Here is a 22,076-nt window from a genome sequence, read left to right on the forward strand (position 1 = left end):
ATAGTAGGGGGAGGAGAATGGACCCAAGGACAGGAGGTAATATGGCAGATAATGGAGGGAGTTCACACCAGCAAACAGGGAGAGGAAGGATGTCTTTGTGAATAGAGAGGGAAGAAGGCGGAGCACAGAGTCTGTGCGGTTGCAGAAGCTGTGGGAGCACCGGAGGCAAATCCAGACACTCAGTGACTCTGAAGGGGCTCTCATTTGCCCCTCTTTCTCCTATTGTTAGAGCCGCTGGACAATGTTCATGTTGACTCTTTGCCTTACAGCAGAGAAAAGTTGAAGCACATCATGTTACATGTTTATTGTTACGTGAAAACGATAGGGACCTTAGAACTTTATGATGTCACATGCTACATTTGAACAGGTGATAACAGTTTGTGCTGCCTGCTATGTGGCATCATGGGTCAGATTGCTGGCCTCTGTGCAGAAGACATGGAATAATTTCTCATTAAGATACAGCTGACATACAATGGACCCTTTGCATTTCTTAATCTGGTTTTAGACCAATCTCCCTTGTGCAGTTGCAAAATGATTGAACCACATGCAAGAACAGAGTCCAGTGCCAGGAGACCCCTACGTCATGAAGACTAGGTTTCTTCTATGGATCTAGATTGGGCCCTGACACTTCCTGAATTAATCGGAAACTGAAATCCCTGCTGTATTATCCCATTACATATGTAAAGACAGGGGGGCGTGGCAAGATGGCGTAGGGAGCGGACGTGCATTCCCGGTCTCCCCCAGGCAGTTATATAAATACCCGTTTTAAGAATATTTCTTTTCTGTTAAAAGTTTTTGTTTTGTTTATCAATTGTTTTTAGTTTAAAATGGCAACAAAGATTAAGGAAAATAGAGTTCAAATACAGAACAAAACTACACTCTCCGACTTTGGAAGAAACTCGGCCTACTTGCCCAGACAGAACCACGGAGTCAAGGCTGGAATTTTCTTAAGAACGGAGCTCATTAATTGGACTGTCAGATAAGCTGGTCTTGGACACTCCTCTGAAAGATGTTTAAAATGGCAACAAAAATTAAGGAAAATAGAGTTCAAATACAGAACAAAACTACACTCTCCGACTTTGGAAGAAACTCGGCCTACTTGCCCAGACAGAACCACGGAGTCAAGGCTGGAATTTTCTTAAGAACGGAGCTCATTAATTGGACTGTCGGATAAGCTGGCCTTGGACACCCCTCTGAAAGATGTTTAAAATGGCAACAAAAATTAAGGAAAATAGAGTTCAAATACAGAACAAAACTACACTCTCCGACTTTGGAAGAAACTCGGCCTACTTGCCCAGACAGAACCACGGAGTCAAGGCTGGAATTTTCTTAAGAACGGAGCTCATTAATTGGACTGTCGGATAAGCTGGCCTTGGACACCCCTCTGAAAGATGTTTAAAATGGCAACAAAGATTAAGGAAAATAGAGTTCAAATACAGAACAAAACTACACTCTCCGACTTTGGAAGAAACTCGGCCTACTTGCCCAGACAGAACCACGGAGTCAAGGCTGGAATTTTCTTAAGAACGGAGCTCATTAATTGGACTGTCGGATAAGCTGGCCTTGGACACCCCTCTGAAAGATGGTGATGAATATTGATTTGAAATGTTTTATGAAGATAAATTGCAGTAATTGGCATTGGTTGCCCGTGAGTTTTAAAAATCCAGATAACATTAAAGTTTATTAGTGATTTTTTTTGGATGGAATATCGGAAGGATGAATTTATTATCTATAAATACAGAATAAAATTACATTCTTTGACTTTGGAAGAAATTTGACCTATTTGCCCAGACAGAGCTGGAGTTGGTGCTGGAATTTTCTCAAGAACAGAACTTTTTGAAAGATGGCGACGAATGTTGATTTGAAATATTTGAAATATTTTCTGAAGATAAACATATATATGGAACTCCTTGACTTGCAATAAGGTTTATTAGTGATTTTTTTTGGATGGAATATTGGAAGAGTGAATTTATTATCTGTGAGTATGCATACATTGCAAACAGATTTTAATAGTTTTGAAAAGGTTTTTTTTTAAACTAAACAAGATCAGTTTAATATTGAGAAAATTGGAAAAAACGGAAACTTTATTATTAAATTTGGAAATTCAGTAGAAAGAAACTATGAACAAGATTGATGATTTATAAAATTAAAGTCGAATGAACAATGTCCAAGAAGAGTTAAAAATTTTGAATAAGTTTTTCTTGAAAATAAACAATAATTTCAACTTAACATTGAGAAGATTGACAAAGTGGAAAATTTGGTATTAAATTGGGAAACACAGAAGAAAGAACTTATGAATAACATTGATGCTTTAGAAGATCAAGACCGAAGGAATTATGTTCAAGAAAATTTTAAAAGATTTGAAAAAAACTTTGTTTGAAAGTAAGCTACAAATTCAACTTGAGACTGAGAAGAATGGAAGATTCGGTGTTGAACTGCGATGTTCAGAGGTGTTTTAATTCAGTGGATGAAATTCAGGAAGACTTGAAAAAAAAAATTAAAAAAAAACTTTTATTGATTGTAAACAATGTTTAACTCATTGTTGGGAGGGTGGAAAGGGTGCAAAATTTAATATCAAGTTCGGATTTTCAAAAAAAAGAGTTTATGAATAAGATTGGTTAAATTGATGGACCGGGGTTTTATGGATATAAAAAATGATGATTTTTCGGTTTATACGTGTATTTTGTCTGCCTGGGGGGGGGGGGGTGGTATTTCTGCTCCCGAAAGTCATATGCCACTTGTGGTTTATACCACACCCATTTGGGTTTTTGGGAATTAACCACCACAAGGTGGTTTCCTAAGGGGTTAGGGGAGGTGGGGGGGTGAAAATTTGAAAATTATTTAGTATCTATTATGTAATATTATACTAAGTCAATTTGAAATGAATGTATGGAGATACTATAAATAAATTTCGGGAAAAAAAAACATATATAAAGACATGCATTTTTACAACTTCTTTTTCAAAACTTTGCGAAGTCCCCTTGCCAATTAAATTTTGAAGTCTGGACACTGCTGGTAACGTAGCAGAAGCTCTGACTGAGCTCTGCATGGCCAGATCAATGGTGTAAGTCTGCATAATCTGTTTCTGAAGTGTTGACTGAGTGATAAATATTAGTCAGGACTAGGAGAAGTTTCATTGATTTTCACTTCAAAGGCAATAGTCACCTTTGCTTCTTCCTGTTGAGAATCAAAATAAGAAAGAGTATTAAAAATTATCACAGAATTGATCTAAATCACCACTGAAATGTGAGCAGAACCTCACTGGGGAAACGGAAGTAGATTCAGTAAGCTGTAGGCACATTGGTGACTACATATTATACACAGTCAGTGTAGTGGTTAGCATAAAACTACTGCAGTGCCAGAGGCCTGGGTCCAAATCCACTGCTATCTGTAACAAGTCCATATATTTTCCCCACACCTACATGCATTTCCCCTGGGTGCTACATTCTCCTCCCACGTTCCAGTAAGTTAATTGGTGGCATGGGTTTGTGGGCCAGAAGGGCCTATTACCATTTTTTTCTCTAAATTTTAAATTTAAATCACCGAGGACTTTAGTGTAGAGGTAAGTGCTGAAATGGTTCAAGATCTAATGCTTAGCAACCATGGGCCAGGTCGTCCCTGCTGATCTCAGTGTTTTTGGACTAGGATGGTGGAGTTACTATTCAAAGTCAGGATACCCCCCATCTTAATCCTCATTATAATAACAACACACTTCAATAGCCAGAAATGAGCTGTGTTGTGATGCATCTAATGGCTGGATTGATAACAGTTGATGGCAGCTCTTCAGCTTCCTCCTCCTGATGACAAACAAGTAAAATTATTATCCAGGACATGGCAAAACAAGGCAAGGTGATTGGTGGGAGAGGGGCAGGTTGGTGCCCAAGGAGTAAAACCCCAAAAGCAAATGAGTAGAGGTGATATGACAGGATATTGGCAATGTCTCAGGGCTGTGTATCAATGACCAAGTGGGAATTTAGTTTATTAATTCCCAAATTTGCCTGGATTAGTTCATTTTATGCACACCTCAACAGACTGAGCACTGTCCTTAATGTGGATCCTTTTGCATCTGCAAAACAATTGACTAACCACTCTCTATAAATCATTAATCCAATCACTTATTCAGAGTCTAACTCAATCTGGGGGTAGACTGCACCATATGAAAGCCTCCCTTGTGCAAATCACTCTAGGTACCTTGGATCAGGGAATGAATGGCTGAGTTGCTCTAACTGGAGTCCCTGAAAGGTGTGGATCAATGCAATATGCTGCAGAGATTGCCTGGTGTATACACATATTAGAAATCAGATTCTTTGATTACACACTGCATACTTTGATCCCAACCACTAAGCTGAGAGGTATGTTTCCAACCCTGGTTTGGCCACTTTCTGTTATCAGTTAATATTTACATCTCCAGCTGTAACGCTTGACTCAATGTTATCAGATGTCATTCACTTTCATTATTCAGAATTCACTATTTCCTCCTTCAAGGCATGGCAGTGAAAATTATTTCCTTTTTCTGTAAAGAGTGAGCACAGCCATTGATTTAAAAACTTTTCCCAAATTGCAGAACATCTTCACTAGCTGAGCTGTATATACAATGCCTTTCAGTTTCACCAAACTGAAATAAATCTGCCGGACAGTGTCTAATCGTTTAGAAAAACCATTATTAATTTGTCCCAACTTGGTTCTTCCAATTTAAGGGATTCAATTGCTTTAAGAGCACCTCCATCACTGCCCAACCCCATCCATAACCAAATCCTGGGTATTCCATAGCCAGCCTGACTCACTTCTCAAGTTGACTTATTCCATCACTGCCCCCACCATCCCATCCCCCTAAACTCCTGACTCAGTGGCAGCTCTTCAACTTCCATCCTCCTGCTGACAATAACCAGGTCCTCTAATCTCACCTCCAACCTTCAAGCTCTGCCCTCTGAACAACTTCCCACCAACTCGAGATAACAGAACTTCCTCAGCTGTATCATCTTACCATCAACATGTCAATGGTTTCTGCCCAGCGAGTGCATATGGTTGCAGAGAGCAAGAGGCAGAATCGCATAAAAATAAAGCCACCGAATTTAACTATTACTTTATTCATGTAATATCCAAAATGGATGTACTTGTCACCAAACTTAAAAATTTCCAATGTAGTATGTATTAGTCCAAATCAATGATTTTCAAACTGCCCCCCTGAACTCACATTCCACCTTAAGTAATTCCTATGTCATAAGTGCTGTGATTGGTAAGGGATTGGTTAAAGTGGTATGTGAGTGGGAAGGGAAGGTTGAGAATCACTGCTTTAGACCCAATTGTTACTGAAATATTTTGCTTGAGAAAAATTGTCATTGGCCCATTTCCTTTGGAGTTATGAAACCGTGCACATAAACGAGTCAATTAGGTACGATTAAAACCGTGGTTTTCACACTTTTTCTTTCCACTCTCATACCACCTTCAGCAATCCCTTACTAATCACAGAGCACTTATGGCATAGGGATTGCTGAAGGAGGAATGTAAGTTTACCAAGGCAGTTTGAAAACCACTGGTCTAAATAAAGTAACTCAATACAGATCACATACTCTCATTCTCCTTTTCTATTCTTTCACTCTCTCTTCCCACACCCTCCTCTCTGTGAAGCCACAAGATAATTACATAATCAGAGAACTAATACATAGGTTAGTAGAGACCAGCAATTAAACCTGTTAAATTAATTGAATATCGCTTCATTGCTCTTTGCACGTAGTCTCTACTCCTCAACTTCTCTAATATTCTCCAATATCCTATACTCAATCATTGTTAATTGCCCCTACACCAGATGGGAGACAGGAGAATGAAGTTTGAGTTAATGGACATGTGATAAAATAGATTATGGGGAAATATGAGAGCAAGATGGATTGGAAAGCTCTGCTAGGGCACATTTTGTACAGGGACTGCACAGTTCATGAGAATACTGGATGGCAAGATTACCTGCACCTCGAGTGAAAAGAATTCCTCCTAGGACAGAAATCCACCAATCATACAAATTGATGAACCAGTTTGGCTAACAAACATATGGGCTGTCGTAAATGTGAAAGCTATAATATGACTAGCTAAAACTTGTAATGTAAAACATCAGGCTTTTTATATACAGTATTCACCAACAACTTCAGGTCATTAAATCACAGAAGCAGGTTCCATGATCATATGGGCTAGATTCCAATCGGTGCATTGAAAAGCAGCAGATAAACTCCATTCTCAAAGTATCATCCTTTAATCTAAATCAAGAGGAATGCATTTAAAATCATTTACATTTTCATTTAATTATTCTGCTGATTAAAGTCACACAATGCACAAGTATCGACAATTTATGAGATCTTTTATCACTTTCTCAGCAAAACATCTACTTAAACTAATTTTGAGGCAACAAAATAACCGGAAGAAATGAGCTCATAATGACCTGTGAGTGTTCACGCTGCCAAGGTGAAGGGGAGTCTGTGAAAGAAGGAAGCCATGTTTATTTTGAAGGATTAATTTTCTTCCAAACTAAATGCTGTGTGGGTTTTCTAGAAGACAGACTTGGCTGTTAACACCTGCAGGCAAATACAGAAGAATGGACAGGTTCCTCCAGGACATTGATCCTGTACTTCCATTCACTCAGGCAAAACCTTACCCCACGATGAGCACAATTTTCAAAAGCCCTAAATAGAGCTGATCAAATCCAAGAGGATAAATGCAAGTCCTAGTTTCTACAAAATGGTGTCAAACGTGTTCAATTCTTTCAATTGCCTGAGCTTAAACTTCCAGACTCAGAAGTGGGCTAAGACATATCCAGCTACCCCAATGGACAATTTTGAAGATTCATCCACTCAAATATGGTCAGGTTTGCTCAGAACCTAAGGATATCCCATTTTGGTGTCTATTTAAATGACTTTTGACCGGTGAGACTCACATTAACAGTGATGAAGTGCATTGAAAGGCTGGTATAAAGCAAATCAGCCTCTGTCTGAGCAATGACATTGATCGGTTCCAATTTGCCTATCATAACAGAAGGTTTACAGTGGATGCCATTTCACTGGCTCTAAGCAAAGCCCAATAACACCTGGCAGCAAAGATGCATTCATCAGGATGTTCTTTATCGACTACAGTTCGGCATTTAACACCATAATCCCCTCAAAATTGAAGACCAGAACTCAACACCTCACTGTGTAACTGGATCATGGATTTCCTCATCTCCAGACCACAATCAGTGAGGATTAGTAAGAATATCTCCTTCACAATCTCCAGTAGGGTTGCATTCTTAATCCCCTGCTCTACTCGCTATACACCTAGGACAATGTGGCTTTGCATGACAACACCACTATCTACAAATTCGCTGATGATATCATGCTTGTGGGGTGAATAAAAAGGGAAGATTGAAAACTTGGCTATATGGTGCACCAAGAACCACCACATTCAATGCCATCAAAACCAAGCTGATTGTTGACTTCAGGAAGGGAAAACAAGAGGTGTACATTCCAGTGATCATTGGGAGATCATAGGTGGAAAGGGTGAGCAAATTGAAGAATTTGGGAGTCACTATCTCAGAGGATCTTTCCTGGACACACACACAAATAGCATCATGAAGAAAGCACATCAGTCCCTTTTACTTCCTCAGGAGTTTGCAGAGGCTGGTATGACATCGGAAACCTTGGCAAACTTCTGCAGATGTGTGGTGGAACGTGCACTTTTTCGCTGCATCATCAGTCCCTTCCACACTGGCACCGCTCATAATTAACAGCCAATATACAGGTTAAGGGTCCAGAGTGAATGCAAATGGGGAGGGAATGATGGGAAGATGGAACTGGATGGGAGAAGTTCAACCTCCCCATAGCTAACCATTTCTATTTGGAGTCACACTCTCAAGCTCACATGTCTGTCCATGGCCTTTCACCCTACCCCACCCTGACAAGATTGGAGGAACAACGCCTCATTTTTCATCTAGGCACTCTCCAACCCCAGGGCATGAACTGAGTTCACTACATTCCAATAATCAGCTTTCCTTTCCCACCCCCCCCCCACCAAATTTAACAAGTTATTCCAGTTCCTACTTCCTTCCTCTCTCCACCGAGCTTAACCTCCTCCCCCCCCAACCTATCATCTCCCACAATCACAAACACCCCCCCGCCCCTTCTGTTTAGACATCTCTCATGTTCCCCCACACCTTGATGAAGGACTCAAGCCCGACACGGTGATCTATCTTTACCTTTGCTATATAAAGGCACTGTTTGACCTGCTGAGTTTCTCCAGCATGTGCGTTTTTTCAAACTAAGTGGACAGGTGAGTATTAGTGAGAGGAAAACACAATGCAGGTTACCTGACCCTGGAAAATTCAAGACAATGCCACTGTTCTCCATATTTCCGTTTGTCCTCTCTGTAGCAATGAAGAAGGGTGAGGGCACAAAGATCGGTGAGGGAAGTCAGGAAGAGTGCTTTCAGACAACCGAAAGCTTCAGATGGCCTTTGTGGACAGGGCTCCGGTGGTCTGCACCCACAGTGACGTCAGGTTATCCTATCAATCAGTACGTTGTCGTATGTCATATCTTTCTGCAGCACGGTTGGCGCAGCAGTTAGTGAAATGCCTTTACAGTGCCAGCAATCGCGACAGGGGTTCGAATCCCTCGCTGTCTGTAAGGAGTTTGTAAGTTCTCCTCGTGTCTGCATGGGTTTTCCCTCAGGGGCTTGAGTTTCCACCCATCGTTTGAAACAAAGCAGCGGTGTGGGTTAATTGGGTGAAAATTGGGCAAAATGGATTAGTGGGCTGAAATGGCCTTTTACCTGTATGTCTAAAACAAAACTTGCCAACATTATAGCATAAACTTCAAAAATCATTCTGAAATGCTGGAAGAAGTCAGATGGTCTTTCAGTGTCCATAGGAGACAAAAATATATTGATGACATTTTGGGCATGAGCCTTTTTTCAAGGAATAAACAGAATATAGCTTCATCAGATGCTCACCGCTTTTGGATTAGGTCATGAAAGGTCTCATTTAAGTGATAAGCTTCTATTATTATGACAAAAATGTGTTGGCCAAATTCCTGCATTGAAAGGAATGAGCCAAGTCACCAGTGGGCAAAGAAGAAACAAATTAAAAACGGAAAAGTTACAGATTCTGGAATTCTACAATAAAAGCAGAAAGTACTGAAAACACTCAGTAGGTCAGGCAGTGACACCGGCAAGAGAAACAGTTAATGTTTCAGATAGAAGATACTTTGTCAGAACAAATCAAGATTAAACTACATATTTTCTTCCTTATTTTCTTTTCAAATTGATGATATCAGTCAGGTAGCTGAAGCTAACTTTAATTTATACATTTGTTATTTAAGCATGAAGAGTACCTCTGGATACTCGAAACTCAAAGTTTCCTCTACAATGTCACCTCACCATTTTCAGGTGAGTAAAGCTTAGATCAAAGAATCAAAGTTAAGCAGCATAAAGGAGGCCATTCAACCCATATTACCCATTGAAAAAGCTATCCAAATCGTCCCACTTTTCCTCTCCCAAAGCCCAGGAATGATTTACTCCACAATTAATATTTTGATGTGGTACTGAATCCAGTCCCATTATTAGTGAGCTGCAGACCAAGACAAGGCTTTGCCTTTTCTGGTTTTAAAAAAAATTATTTTAACCTTCTTTTATTCCTCCAAGAAGAAACCGTTTCTCTTTACTTTCTTGAAACCCCTGTGAGTATTGCCAACCCTGGAGGCCAAGCTTTTCTCATTTCTTTTACTATGCCTGGAATAGTATTGTTCTGAAGAAAAATTTTGAAAGCAGAATCACCGGGTTCTGCCAATTAGTGATTGAAATACGGACAGCACCCTCTGCTGTCCAAGATATTTTAAGGAACTTGAGCAAACAGAGAACTACTGGAGGAACTCAGACTGCATCCATGGGCGGAAATAGTCACCATTTCAGGTCGGAACCCTTCATCAAGATTAGGATAAAAATAAAGTTTAGTAAATGAATTACACATATAAAAGGGAAAGAAGCTGGGGAGGGGAACTCAAAGAACATCATTGGAGCCATGGTCCTGGATCACAAAAATTGCTTTTCTTTCTAAAAGACGATGTTGATTGTTTCCAGCATTTTCCTTTAAAAAAAAATCACCATTAAAAAAATTAATATTCTTTGAAGGACCCATAAATGACTGATCTATTTCTTGTGTTATTGGTTCAAGAAAGGATGCTGATCATGAAAATACCTTGCTCTTTGAGTCAGGCTCTGGATCTATTACATCCACCTGGGCAGACAGAAAAGATCTCCACTTCCTAGCTTGCCCATCAACATCATAATAAGGTAGTTTTGCCTGATTACTAATCTGTAGAGACAAAAATCCAACCAACTGAACTAAATATATTTGGATTAATCTGTTAAAAGTCCACAATTAATCTGCTCTTGTTTTAATGTTATCATGGTCTTGCCTATTTTCCACCTCAGGAAATGGAAATTTGATCAGGTCAAAGGGTATATGTAGTGCTAACTAAATGCAGGATCTTTTGACTAATAAAGTTATTGTGACGAATTGCGTTATTGCACTTCACTTTTGTTTAGATTCTGCTGATCAGTGTTTACATAGTGATTTTATACTGTTTGATTACTTTTGGGAAGGCCTGAAATATAGACCAGGCAGAATCAACTTTACTAAGCTCCTAAAGAAATTTACAAACAACAAAACATCTGTTCTCTGTATTTGAGATCACAAATTCTTTGAATCCATTTCAGTCATTGTAGAATGGATAGGTAAGAATCTATTCTTCGAAATCAAAAATTTCAGCTTCCTTGTCCTTCCAGAAAGCAAAGCTTCTGTCAATGTACTTGCAAATGTCATCATTCGTAAAGGCTCCAAGGTCAGAGTGGCCATGACCTGTGGGCATTTCCTCCTCTTCAGGTGTGGCACTTTGCACAATGACTTTGGGCACCTGTCTTATAGTCGGCTCAGACTGGCTGGGCATGGCTACCATGCTTTCAGGGTTACTGAAGAACCTTTGCTTAATGTCTTCAAATCCATTCTTCCATTCCCTTTTGCCAGCATCAATCTCCTCAATGACAGCCTTATGGAAAGCACGGACCAAGTCCCAACTGAACGTCCCCAGGTGGTCAAACACCTCGAAGCACAGAAGATGCCTCATCTTTCTTTCATCTGGCGGCAGGTCAAGTTCAAGGATGTGAAAGTATCCCAGCATGAAGAGGTCAAGGGTCAGACTATCGTAGTCAGCAGGAAGACCGTTGACACGAGGGAGAAACTGTTCAGGCGAGTAGGTGATCCTCTGTCGATTCAATCGTCTAATCTGTCTGGATGGAACATGGGAGATGATGTTTCTCCAGTTCCCAATGAGTTTGGTGATGGTCCTTTGCTGCAGGAAGAGATGTCTAAGTTTTTCATTTGAAATGGATTGTTTAGGCTGGGGCTCAAGATGGGTTTCCAAATCTGGCTTTCCACTGCTCTCCTCTTTTTCCATCATCTTTCCATCTTCAAGTGGTTCATTGCTATTTTCCACAGTGGAAGATGTACACAGGTTTTTGAGTTTCATTTTCAAAGACATGGTGTAAGTTGACTTTTTCCAGTGACCCAGGAATAACACAACTATCCTTTCTTTCCTCAGGCTAGTCGACTCTGTCACAGGGGAACGGGGAGCATGGTCTTCCACCACATCACCCTTTGAGTTAATTCCCAATTCACTTGTGTCCCCCATGTGGCCTGACTGTCGGAGTTCATGCATCTGTTCTTCACTCAACCCACCCCCTTGAACTCCGGCGATATACTTTTGCCAAGATTCATCTTCACAAGTGTTCGTGCCATGATAAACATCTTCGGCACTTTGAACTTCAACTCTATGTTCAGGGCTCACTGGATAAAATTGATTATTATTCTTGTTCTCAGAGATATATTCCTGATTTTCCAGTGGTTTTGTGCTTGCAATCGTCTTCTCTCTAGGCACATATTGCTTTTCAAAATTGGCCCTAAGGGAGCGTACTGACACACCAAATTGCTGGATCTCTTTTTCTACCTTGTTCCTGCTCTTTCTTGAAGATGTTTGATCAAGTCTTGGAGTGAAGACAGCTGCCAATTCAGTGTTTGGTATTTTAGTAATTTCCTTGCTCTCATAATCCGACCGATCTTTCTCATTAACATTTGACAAGAGAAGTGACATAGTCCTCACTATCCCAGATATCCTGTTGCACCACACAGGTAAAGGTGTGTCCTCTTCTCTGCCCGAATCCTGATTCAAAAGCTGAGTATTGACAGTAATGTTAACGATAGGCGCTGGGAGAATAGTTCGCAGTTGAACTGCCAATCGGTTCAGCTCACCTCCATATTCCTGGCACCTCTTCATCATTTGAACATTTTCAATCTGCTTCTCCAAATAGATAAGATCATCCTCAGTAAGAAGCTCTCCAAATGGGCCCAATATGGCATTGTGCTCCTGGGAATACCTCCATATCTCTGTCTGCAGGTAACCTCTTCCTTTGTGCTTGTTGGGACAAACAACATTTGAAATGCAGAGTCAGTGTGCACCACAATCCCTGACTAAGGATAAGACAGGCTTTCAAATCAAACGTTGTAAAGAGGAAAACTCATTTTTATTTATAAATCAGGTTTTTAAAAATTTATTTGGATGTCTCTCTGATATGCTCAGTTCCACTAGATTGTATCATTTATTGCTTCAAGTGGTGAACTTCTCTGACTTCAGAGAATCAAGAAGTTTTATTCAGTCCTTAAATGGTCATTTTCTTTTTAGTTTCTACTCCTGAAGCTGAAGGACATCACAGTAGAGAATGGGGGAAACCCGAATCCAAAATTCGCTCCCACCACAGGGTACCTTAAAACCTCAACTAGTACTTCACTTACCCCTTCCTCTGTTATGGGAGATTCCAAGCAAAAAGGATGTTCTGACCCTTGGATAACTCCAACCCAGTGGTTTTCAATTTTTTTCTTTCCACTCACATACCACTAAGTAATCCCATAGGTGCTCTGTGATTAGTAAGGGATTGCTTAAGGTGGTATGTGAGTGGAAAGGGAAGGTTGAGAACCATTGCTCTAGACCCAATTGTGACCGAAATATTTTGCTTGAGAAAAAATGTCATTGGCCCATTTCCTTTGGAGTTATGAAACCGTGCACATAACACGTTAATGAGGTACGATTAAAACAGTGGTTTTCAACAATTTTTTTCTTTCCTCTCACATGCTACCTTAAGTAATCCCATAGAAAACCACTGCTCTAACCCATACACCCTACTCGACCCCCAAAGTCGGTCTGAGCATTCACCAATCCACCCCAATGCACAATCTAATCTACACTTGCTACTACACAAAAGCTTGCTTTAACCCCTTAATTTGCTTTAAATCTCTTTTGCTTGAGCCATTCTACCTTTGAGTCACATAAAAAAATAAACCATCACCCACCCTACCTCATGCTTTTCCTCACAATTTGAGGCAATCTCACCAAACATGCCAAGCCCCAGTCACATTAACTTATGGGACATTTTAACTCTGTACATACACCCAGACTCTTGAAGATACTCCAACTTGTGGTTATTGTTGAAGTTAGTTTACATGCATTCAGTTTGAAAAGCTATATTGATAGCTTTATTCTATAATCAGAACTATTTTGATTTTATGTGGGTATACACAACATTAATTTGTGAGCTGTCTAACCTGTAGGAATTTGACATTGACACTGTCAATAAGAAGCTGATGGGGGCCTTCAATTCCCAGCATCGATATAAACCATCTCAATCAATGTTCTATTCCCTCTTGAAATCCCGTTTCAAGGCAATGCATTACAAGGCCTGGAGAAACCAATTATTTTTTTTTTGCAAAATCTGTGTTATCCTTACAGGGTACAAACTATGACACAAAGCAAAACAATAGAAACAGAAAATGATGGAAGTACTCAGTAGGTCAGGTTGCGACCATAGAGAGAAAAACAGCATTTATGTTTCGCGAGGAAGACCTTTCATCGGAACTAAAAAACGTCAGTAATAAATATGTTTTATGTTACAAAGAGAAAGGGGTGGAGGAAACAAAGGGGAGGTCTTTGTTGCAATGGAGTCTGCAAAAGATGAAACATTTCAAGTGGTGATGCCAATTGAGGGAAGATGGCAGATGCTTGTCCTTCACAGCTGATCTTTCAGAGCAGATAGCCACTTCAGCCCTTCCTCTTCTCTGCAACATTATTATTTGGTTTCTATCTAATCATTGGTTCTGATGAAAGGTCATTTGCTTGAAACGGAAATAAATGTTTCTCAATCCACAGATGCAGCCCAACCTGCAGAGCATTTATTTCAGATGTCCAGCATCTGCAGGATTTTACTTCTCATTAATGCAACACCAATGCACATTGGTACTGTTGGTTCTCAAGATGCACAGCAAAATATTCAAAGGCTTTACACAGGCAAATCCGCGTTGATGCTGCAGGCATACAAAACAGCAGGGAACACACGAAGAGAAATCCACACAACATTGCAGATGTAACAAACACATGACAAGGTATTCCAGGACTACAAGCTTGCAGCACACACAACACTCATTAAGACTGCATATTTAGAATTGCACAGCAAAGAACATTCAAAATATGGGCATAAAAATGCACAAAAAGTCCTGAAAACTTGTAACTTGCACAACAAATGAATTAGAATTGAAATGCTCAGCAGTGCAACTCAATATACTATGGATTTGAAGATTGCTTAGCTATGTAGTCAGTTCTCTATGTCTTTCATATATTTAGCTGATGGTTAATCTGTACCTCAACTATGGTTTCCATCTTAAGTTCATATGCTTCAACACCTTTAATCAGCAAAAATCTATCACTCCAATGTTGAATCTGACTATTGGCTCAAACAACTACACATTACTGCAAAATGATTTACAGATTTTGTTTTGGGGGAAGTGCTTCCTAATTTTGCTCATATACGGCATATTTCAAAATTTAAGTGTATTTATTTGTTCTGAGTTCTGCCACTGGATGAAGTTGTTTCCCCCTTCCTATTCCTCCCCACCCCCCCCCCCAACTAGTTTAAAGTTGTACTAAGATCTCTCTTCAACCTTCTAAGAGGTTCAAGCCTTTGTATTGCAAGCCTTTTAAATCCTGGCAGAATTCTGAAAATTTGTATTGTATCCATTCCAAAATTAATGTGTCCTTTCTTCAGATGCACGCGACTAAACTGATCACTGAATTTATCAGAGGTGCTGTAAAACAGCACAAATCTCTCACGTTTGTATAACTGCCAACTTGTGTTATGTATTCATACCCTTTCATTTAGGCATCATTTCACCTTTAGCTGGAACATTGTTGGCTGTGATGGGCAGTACAGAAGGGAACCACCATATTCAGCCATTGGAATGGAAGTGCAGCACAGATTGAGGCACATGTGCTAGCGTTCAGTACTTACACAATTAGGCACCCAAAATGTAAAATATTATTGTTTTTTTATTATTTTCTTAATATTTCATTGATTCTAGGCATCTCTGTCGATAAGCTCAGAAAGCTCCTTGTGCAGACTGTCTTACCTCTCGCCGCTGCTCTTAAAATTCAATGTTAACAGGTGGCAATGCACCATCCCTACTTGGCCAGCTGCCTGAGACATTACTGGGAGACTGAATGAAGCTACTGTGAACTGGTCAGCATCTGGCTAAGGTAGGTACAGGAATGAGGAGAGAGCCAGGGGCTGTGGCTCATGAGCAGCAGGCTGAATCCATCAAGATCCAACTCATATACTTTACAATACAGCTTAATGATTTGTCTCTGCTTCTCATCAGACCATAAAAACCTGAATAAAAGAAAATTCAAGAGGGCAAATCCATTTCACACAGAACTACGATCACCTAGCCTCATCATTGCTTCTGCAGAAGCTCTCCATTTTCTCCCTCAGCCACATTCTCCAACATATACCCTTTGTGTCCTTTCCCCTCCAGAAGTATATTTAATTAACTTGACTATTTATGTGGCTTCTCTGTCCTTTCTTGGAAACTTATTCTGCAGCACATTTAGTTTACATGGCAATAGTTTCCTCACAAATTCTTTATGTTGAACTTGTATCTCTTGGGATTTGAAGCAATTCGGTACTGGAAACCATTTGCCTGGTTCAGTTCTGCCAATTCCCTCATAACTTGCTGTACTACTGAGCATTTTAATCAGACGGCTATTACTACCTCTGTGAATATGAAGGTCGATAAGCTCAGAAAGCTCCTTGTGCAGACTGTCTTACCTCTCTCCGCTGCTCTTCTTCATCTAGCAGTCGTGCCTGCAGTTTCCGGACCATGACCTGACGTTTCCACTCTGGAATGGGGCACCCCTTCTCATCATGAGTGGGCACCAGCAAGTCCACATCAGCGGAAGGGACCTCCTCAGCAGGGAGAGGGATCAACGCTTTCTCTTTCGACTTCCCTTTGAGTTTTAATCTTTCACTCTGAAATAAAAGTGCAATCAAACTTTCCAGGACTATGGGTTCAAGGACGAGACTTTGCCTAAACCAATAATACACAACTTTCCTTCCCACCTCCTGTTATTACAGTATTAGAGTTTCAATGATTATCTGCATTAATATGACACCCAAGATTTTATTTTCAAAAATAGACTTTATTCACAATAAGTTATTTATAAAAAGAAAACTATTCAATCTCTTCACACCCTTAGTGTCATTACCATACACTTCTATCACTGTATATAGTGACATTCATTTAATCTTTCGCAGCATTGCCACCATTGTGGCACCTTGTCGTTAGTTCCCCCCCCCCCTTTGTTGTTTAAGGGGCTTTTCCTTCAATCTCAGACCCTCAAGCCTGGTAACAGAAGGACTCTAGACTGTGGTTCTTCTCTACAGCATCCTGTACCAAGCCTCAGGGCAACGTTCAGCACGTACACCCGCAGCCTGGAATGTCCTGTACATGGGACAGATGAATATTTTTTAAAGACCAAAGATAGGCTTTATGGTAAATAAAATTATTTACAAAAACATCATTCTGAACCTCTTCACATTTTGCAGACATTGAATTACTGTGCATCAATCTAACACGCAAAAATTGGATTCACTTGGCAACTCTCTCCTTTTAGTCAGATCATTTGAACTTCATCCCATTTAAAAATGTATCATTCCAACAGATCATTTTTTAAAAATTCTCTCATGGATTATGGACATCACTGGTCATCTGGTACCTGTGCTCCATGATAAATGAGTAGCATGCATGGTCATTTCAGAGGGCAATTAAGGGTCACCCACATTAATTGACCTGGAGACACAACAGACCATGTAGATTAAGGAATGCAATTAGGTTTTATTTCCTGAGATGCTATGGTGAGATACCAATCTGGTTGAGCCCTTTGTAACCCTATTTCTATTCAACTGCTGGATTACTAATCCTGTCCAATAAAGAATAAAGAATAACAGGAAACTTAACTTGCTCAAAGTTGAGAAGAATGAGAGATGATCTCATTGAACTGAGGAAGATTAAAGCGACTTGACAGGGTGGATGTGAAGTTCACATAAAGCAAAGTGGCAGTGTATTAAAATGAAATTTTCCCAAGGATACAATACCTATTTCAATCATTACCAATTTACCTAACAGAGAAATTCTTCAAGGAGCTAAAGAAAATAATAAGGAAATTCTTATGGAAAGGGGGGAAACCGAGGATAGCACAATGGTAACAGAATGGTACAAACAAGGAGGCTTACAGCTACCAAACTTTAAGAATTATTATAGAGCAACACAATTACGATACCTATCAGATTTTTATCAAACAAGGGAAAAACCAGATTGGACCAGATTAGAGCTAGATAAAATAGGGGAGAAGATACCTGAAAAGTGGGATGAAAAGTTGGTGCAACAGGACTTCACCAGTATTGCACCATCTGCTCAACATTTGGAAGAAGATTCACGTAGAAAGGAATAAAATAAATTATCAACTACCAAAATAAATATTGACACAAAATCAACTAATCCCTTTCACAATAGATAACCTTTCCTTCAGAGAATGGGAGAGAAAAGGGATTAAAAGAATAGAAAATTATTTTTCGGGAAATAAATTATTATCTTTTGAACAAATGAAGGACAAATATAATATAACTCACGAGACAAGGTTTGCATACCACCAACTGAAAACCTACTTGAAGGACAAATTGGGAAACAGTCTGAGGTTACCAGAAGGAAGCAATTTTGAATATGTGATTACAGACACAATGATAATTAAAAAAATTATAACAAACATGTACATCAAACTGCAAGAGAAAGAAAACGAGGAAACAAGCTGTAAACCTAAACAAAAATGGGAACAAGATCTAAACATAAAGATAAAGAATGAAACATGGGAAAAGCTATCCTCCGGAGCTATGAAAAATACAATAAACATGAGGTTACGCGTGATACAATATAATTGGTTACACAGGCTATACATCACACCCCAAAAGTTAAATAAATGGGACCCAACAGTATTAGACAGATGTTTTCGCTGTAAGAAGGAAACGGGAACAACAATACATGCAATTTGGGCATGTGAGAAAGTGGAAAAGTTTTGGGAAGATCTAAACCAGGTATTAAATAAAATCACAAAAAGCAACATACCAAAAAACCCAGAGATCTTCCTTCTAAGTAATATAAGGAATAAAGAACTTGGACTCGATTTGGATGGAGCACAAAAAAGATTTATTATGATAGCCCTAGCTGTAGCAAAAAAAATGTATTATGTCAACCTGGAAATTAGAAGACAACCTGAGAATACAGCAATGGTACATAGAAATAAATAAATGTATTCCATTGGAAAAAATAACATATAATTTAAGAAATAACATCACAATATTCAAACAAATATGGGAACCATACATGGAACACAATAGAGAAATCCTACCAAGGACCTCCACCACCTAAAATGACAGAAGGAGAAGACAACGAAATGAACTGACTCAGTATGTAAAAGTAAAAGACACAAATTTCTTGTTTATTTTATTAAGTGACGACATGGTTTAACGGATTTAATGTATCTTATAGATTGAACTTTGAATAAATGGGAAGGAGGGGAGAGGGAGGGAGGGAAGGGAGGGGGGAAAAAGGGGAGAAAATGACACTGTATATATTCAAGAGAAAAATGTCAAAAAAATTTAAAAAAAAACCAAAGTGGCAGTGCCTGGAACCAGAGGTCCAGTCTCAAAATAAGGCACCAACAATCCAAGACAGATAATAAATTGTTTCACCGAGAGAGTACTATATTTTTACCATTCTCTACCAGAAGAAGCTGTGGAGGCACAGTCACTCATCGTATTCAATTTAGAGAGCTACATTTTTTTAAAGATACCAAGGAGATTAAGATATGGGGTTAATAAAATACTGAGGTAGCGTTCAGTCAGAATTTCAATGGTTGAGAGTAAAGAAACTAGACTCCAAATCACCTCCTCTACTTCGAACATCTTTGTATGAAAAAGCAGGGAAAGCATTGGTGGCTATTTCATTGGGCAGAATAGAACACCACCTGTTCCCTGGAGAGAGAGTAAGAGGATGGAAGCTCAAAGAGATCCTAGAATATAAATACATAAATTGTTAAAGTTTCATGGCGTAAATGGATACAGCCACAAAGCATACAAATAAAGAGTGTAAAATTGCGCGAGGTAACGAGCACAAAAGTTGTGAAATATGTATTAGTACATATGGAATATTGCTCAAGTTACACATGGAGAACTTCACCATTCTGGTCGTGAATCTAATCCAGAAAAACATCACTAAAATGAATGGACATTTGTGGATTATAATACAGCAATCTTTAGCTGTAGGTCCCTTGTTTTAAATGCTCCCAAGGGCTGATTGAATAATACAAGGATCAGGGAATGGGCCAACAGTCAGAGACCAGACTAGGAGTTGAGGGACTGAGGTAGAGATAACAGACTCCTCAGGGAAACAGGAAGCCATGCAGCTGATCAGGGCAGGAGGGGCGGGTACTCAGGTTTAGCAGGGTAGAGATCAAGCTATTATGAGGTGGGGATTGAACATCACTGTTTTAAAAGGGAGCCAAGGTGGTCAGGGAGTGAGTACAGACTGGTGTCAGTTGGTTGCTAACATCGCTGGGGCAATGTAGTTCTAGTTATTGCAGGAATCTGGGTGGCCAGTCCCCGTGACTCATTGGAACGAATACAGTAAATGTTAAATATCAAATGGTTCAATAATATTCTTCATCAATTGTATTATACTCCATATCAGCTAAATGGACTTAATTCCAATTATTGAAATAAGTGTTTTTGATGTGTGAAAGAAATAGGACTTTTTTGCATTCAGTGTGGTCTTGTGAAAAAGTGCCCCAGATGGGGCCTCACCAGTGCCTTGTGCAGTTGCAGCGTAAACTCCCTGCTCCTAAGCTCAATCGTTCTAGCAATGAAAGCCAACATTTGCCTTCCTGATAACCTGCTGCACCTGCAAACCAACCTTTTACAATGAAGGCACAAGCATCCCCAAGTCCTTCTGCACAGCAGCGTGCTACAATCGCTTGTCATTTAAATATTACTTATGCTCTTCCACATTTCCTTCCAAAGTGGTTAACCTCACATTTACCCATATTGTACTCCATCTACCTGACCTTTGCCAACTCACTTAACCCATCTATAACCTCTTTGTATCCTCACCCCAATTTTCATTTGCTCTGAGAAATTTGTAAAGGGATCAAGTTCAAAATCTCCAACTCTGGGAATCCTAAATTGGCACTTTGAAATATATTCCACTCAGATACAGAGAGCCAAGTATTTAGTGGCAGAAACGATGACAATCAAAATACAATGAGCATTCAATGCCAGGTAGCATGAAATGTAGTAAGTAGGAGGTGCAGTACTAGTATCTTTGACAATTATAGTGAGCATTCAATGCCAGGTACAGGGATCATTTAGTAGAATGTGAAGTGAATATATGACAACTGTAATGAACATTTAATGTTGGATATTGGGAGCATTTGTTGCCAGGGAGAGCAGGCAGTCAATTGCATTTAATGTTCACTGTAACTTATATGAACTGTATTTAGTCATGGATAAAATAAGCAAACAGTGTTAAATATGGCAAGCTTTCAACAAGAGATGCAATTAAAATACAATACCAGATACAGTGAAATTTAATTTAATAAACGCAGAGTTGAAGTCAATGAATATTGTGAAATGGTGCGAGAATAACAACCTGAATCTCACTGGGGACAAGGCCAAGGAGATGGACTTCAGAAGGACCAGACAAAACCAACTTCCACTACACATCAGATCCAACCAGCACCACCAGGCTGAGGAACAGCATTTTCCCACAGGCAATGAGAATGTTGAATGACAAAAGGAACCGCTTAAACTAACCATCTGAGTCTCGTATATACAAAACAATATTTTTTTTCCCATAGATAAAATCCTTGTCCTGCATATATATTGTTTGTACATGTGTCATGTCTGGTTATATGTCTGCATGTTTTGGCACCGAGGACCAGAGAATGCTGTTTCGTTGGGTTGAACTTGTACAATCAGATGGCAATAAACTTGACTAATAGCTCAGTAGTCGAGAAAACAAAGTTCCTCGGAGTCCACTTAAGAAGTGACCTATCCTGGATATATAGCATCTTCTCACATCAGGCAGGCATAACAGCGACTGTACTTCCTTAGAAGGAGGAGGTGGTCAAGGCTACCAGCCACCATTCTATCAGTTTTCTACAGGAGCTCTATTAAGAGCGCCTTGGACGAATGCATTACAGTGTGGTACAGTTGATGTAAAGCATCAGATTGGAAATCAATCCACATAAAAGCAGCAGACCAGGATCTCCCTTCACCACCACACCCCCTCCCGCCAATCAATGGGATTTACCAAGATCATTTGTTTAAAGAGAGCCTACAAATTCTGCAGGATCCCTTCCATCTTCCATCCTACACATAGCAACTCCAGTCAGGAAAGAGCATTAAAGCCAGATCCACCAGAATGAGGAACAGCTTCTTCCCGCAGTCAATGAGATTGCTGAACTGCTAAAACAGCTCCCTGTGACTCAACTATTTATTAATCATATTTATTTTTAAAATGTATATAAGACGTATGTATGGTAGGTTCTGCATCTATGTATTGTTTGTTCAAACTGTTA

The 22,076-nt window shown here is 39.6% G+C and overlaps 1 protein-coding gene across 5 annotated transcripts in view; it reads right to left on the reverse strand.

The window, feature by feature from the left end:
- Positions 1-10,330: 10,330 nt before the first annotated feature.
- The window catches only part of espnla (espin like a), a 284,051-nt gene continuing 272,305 nt past the window's right edge, over positions 10,331-22,076 (reverse strand). For all 5 annotated transcript variants that reach the window (XM_069896536.1, XM_069896534.1, XM_069896533.1 and 2 more), the window contains 2 exons: positions 16,216-16,416; positions 10,331-12,479 (listed from right to left, as the gene is read on the reverse strand). In XM_069896536.1, coding sequence (XP_069752637.1) covers positions 10,755-12,479; positions 16,216-16,416 — 1,926 coding nt within the window. In that variant the 3' untranslated portion in view covers positions 10,331-10,754. The remainder of the gene's footprint in view (positions 12,480-16,215; positions 16,417-22,076) is intronic.

Source organism: Narcine bancroftii, chromosome 9, assembly GCF_036971445.1.
Source record: "Narcine bancroftii isolate sNarBan1 chromosome 9, sNarBan1.hap1, whole genome shotgun sequence".
NCBI classification, from domain to species: domain Eukaryota; kingdom Metazoa; phylum Chordata; class Chondrichthyes; order Torpediniformes; family Narcinidae; genus Narcine; species Narcine bancroftii.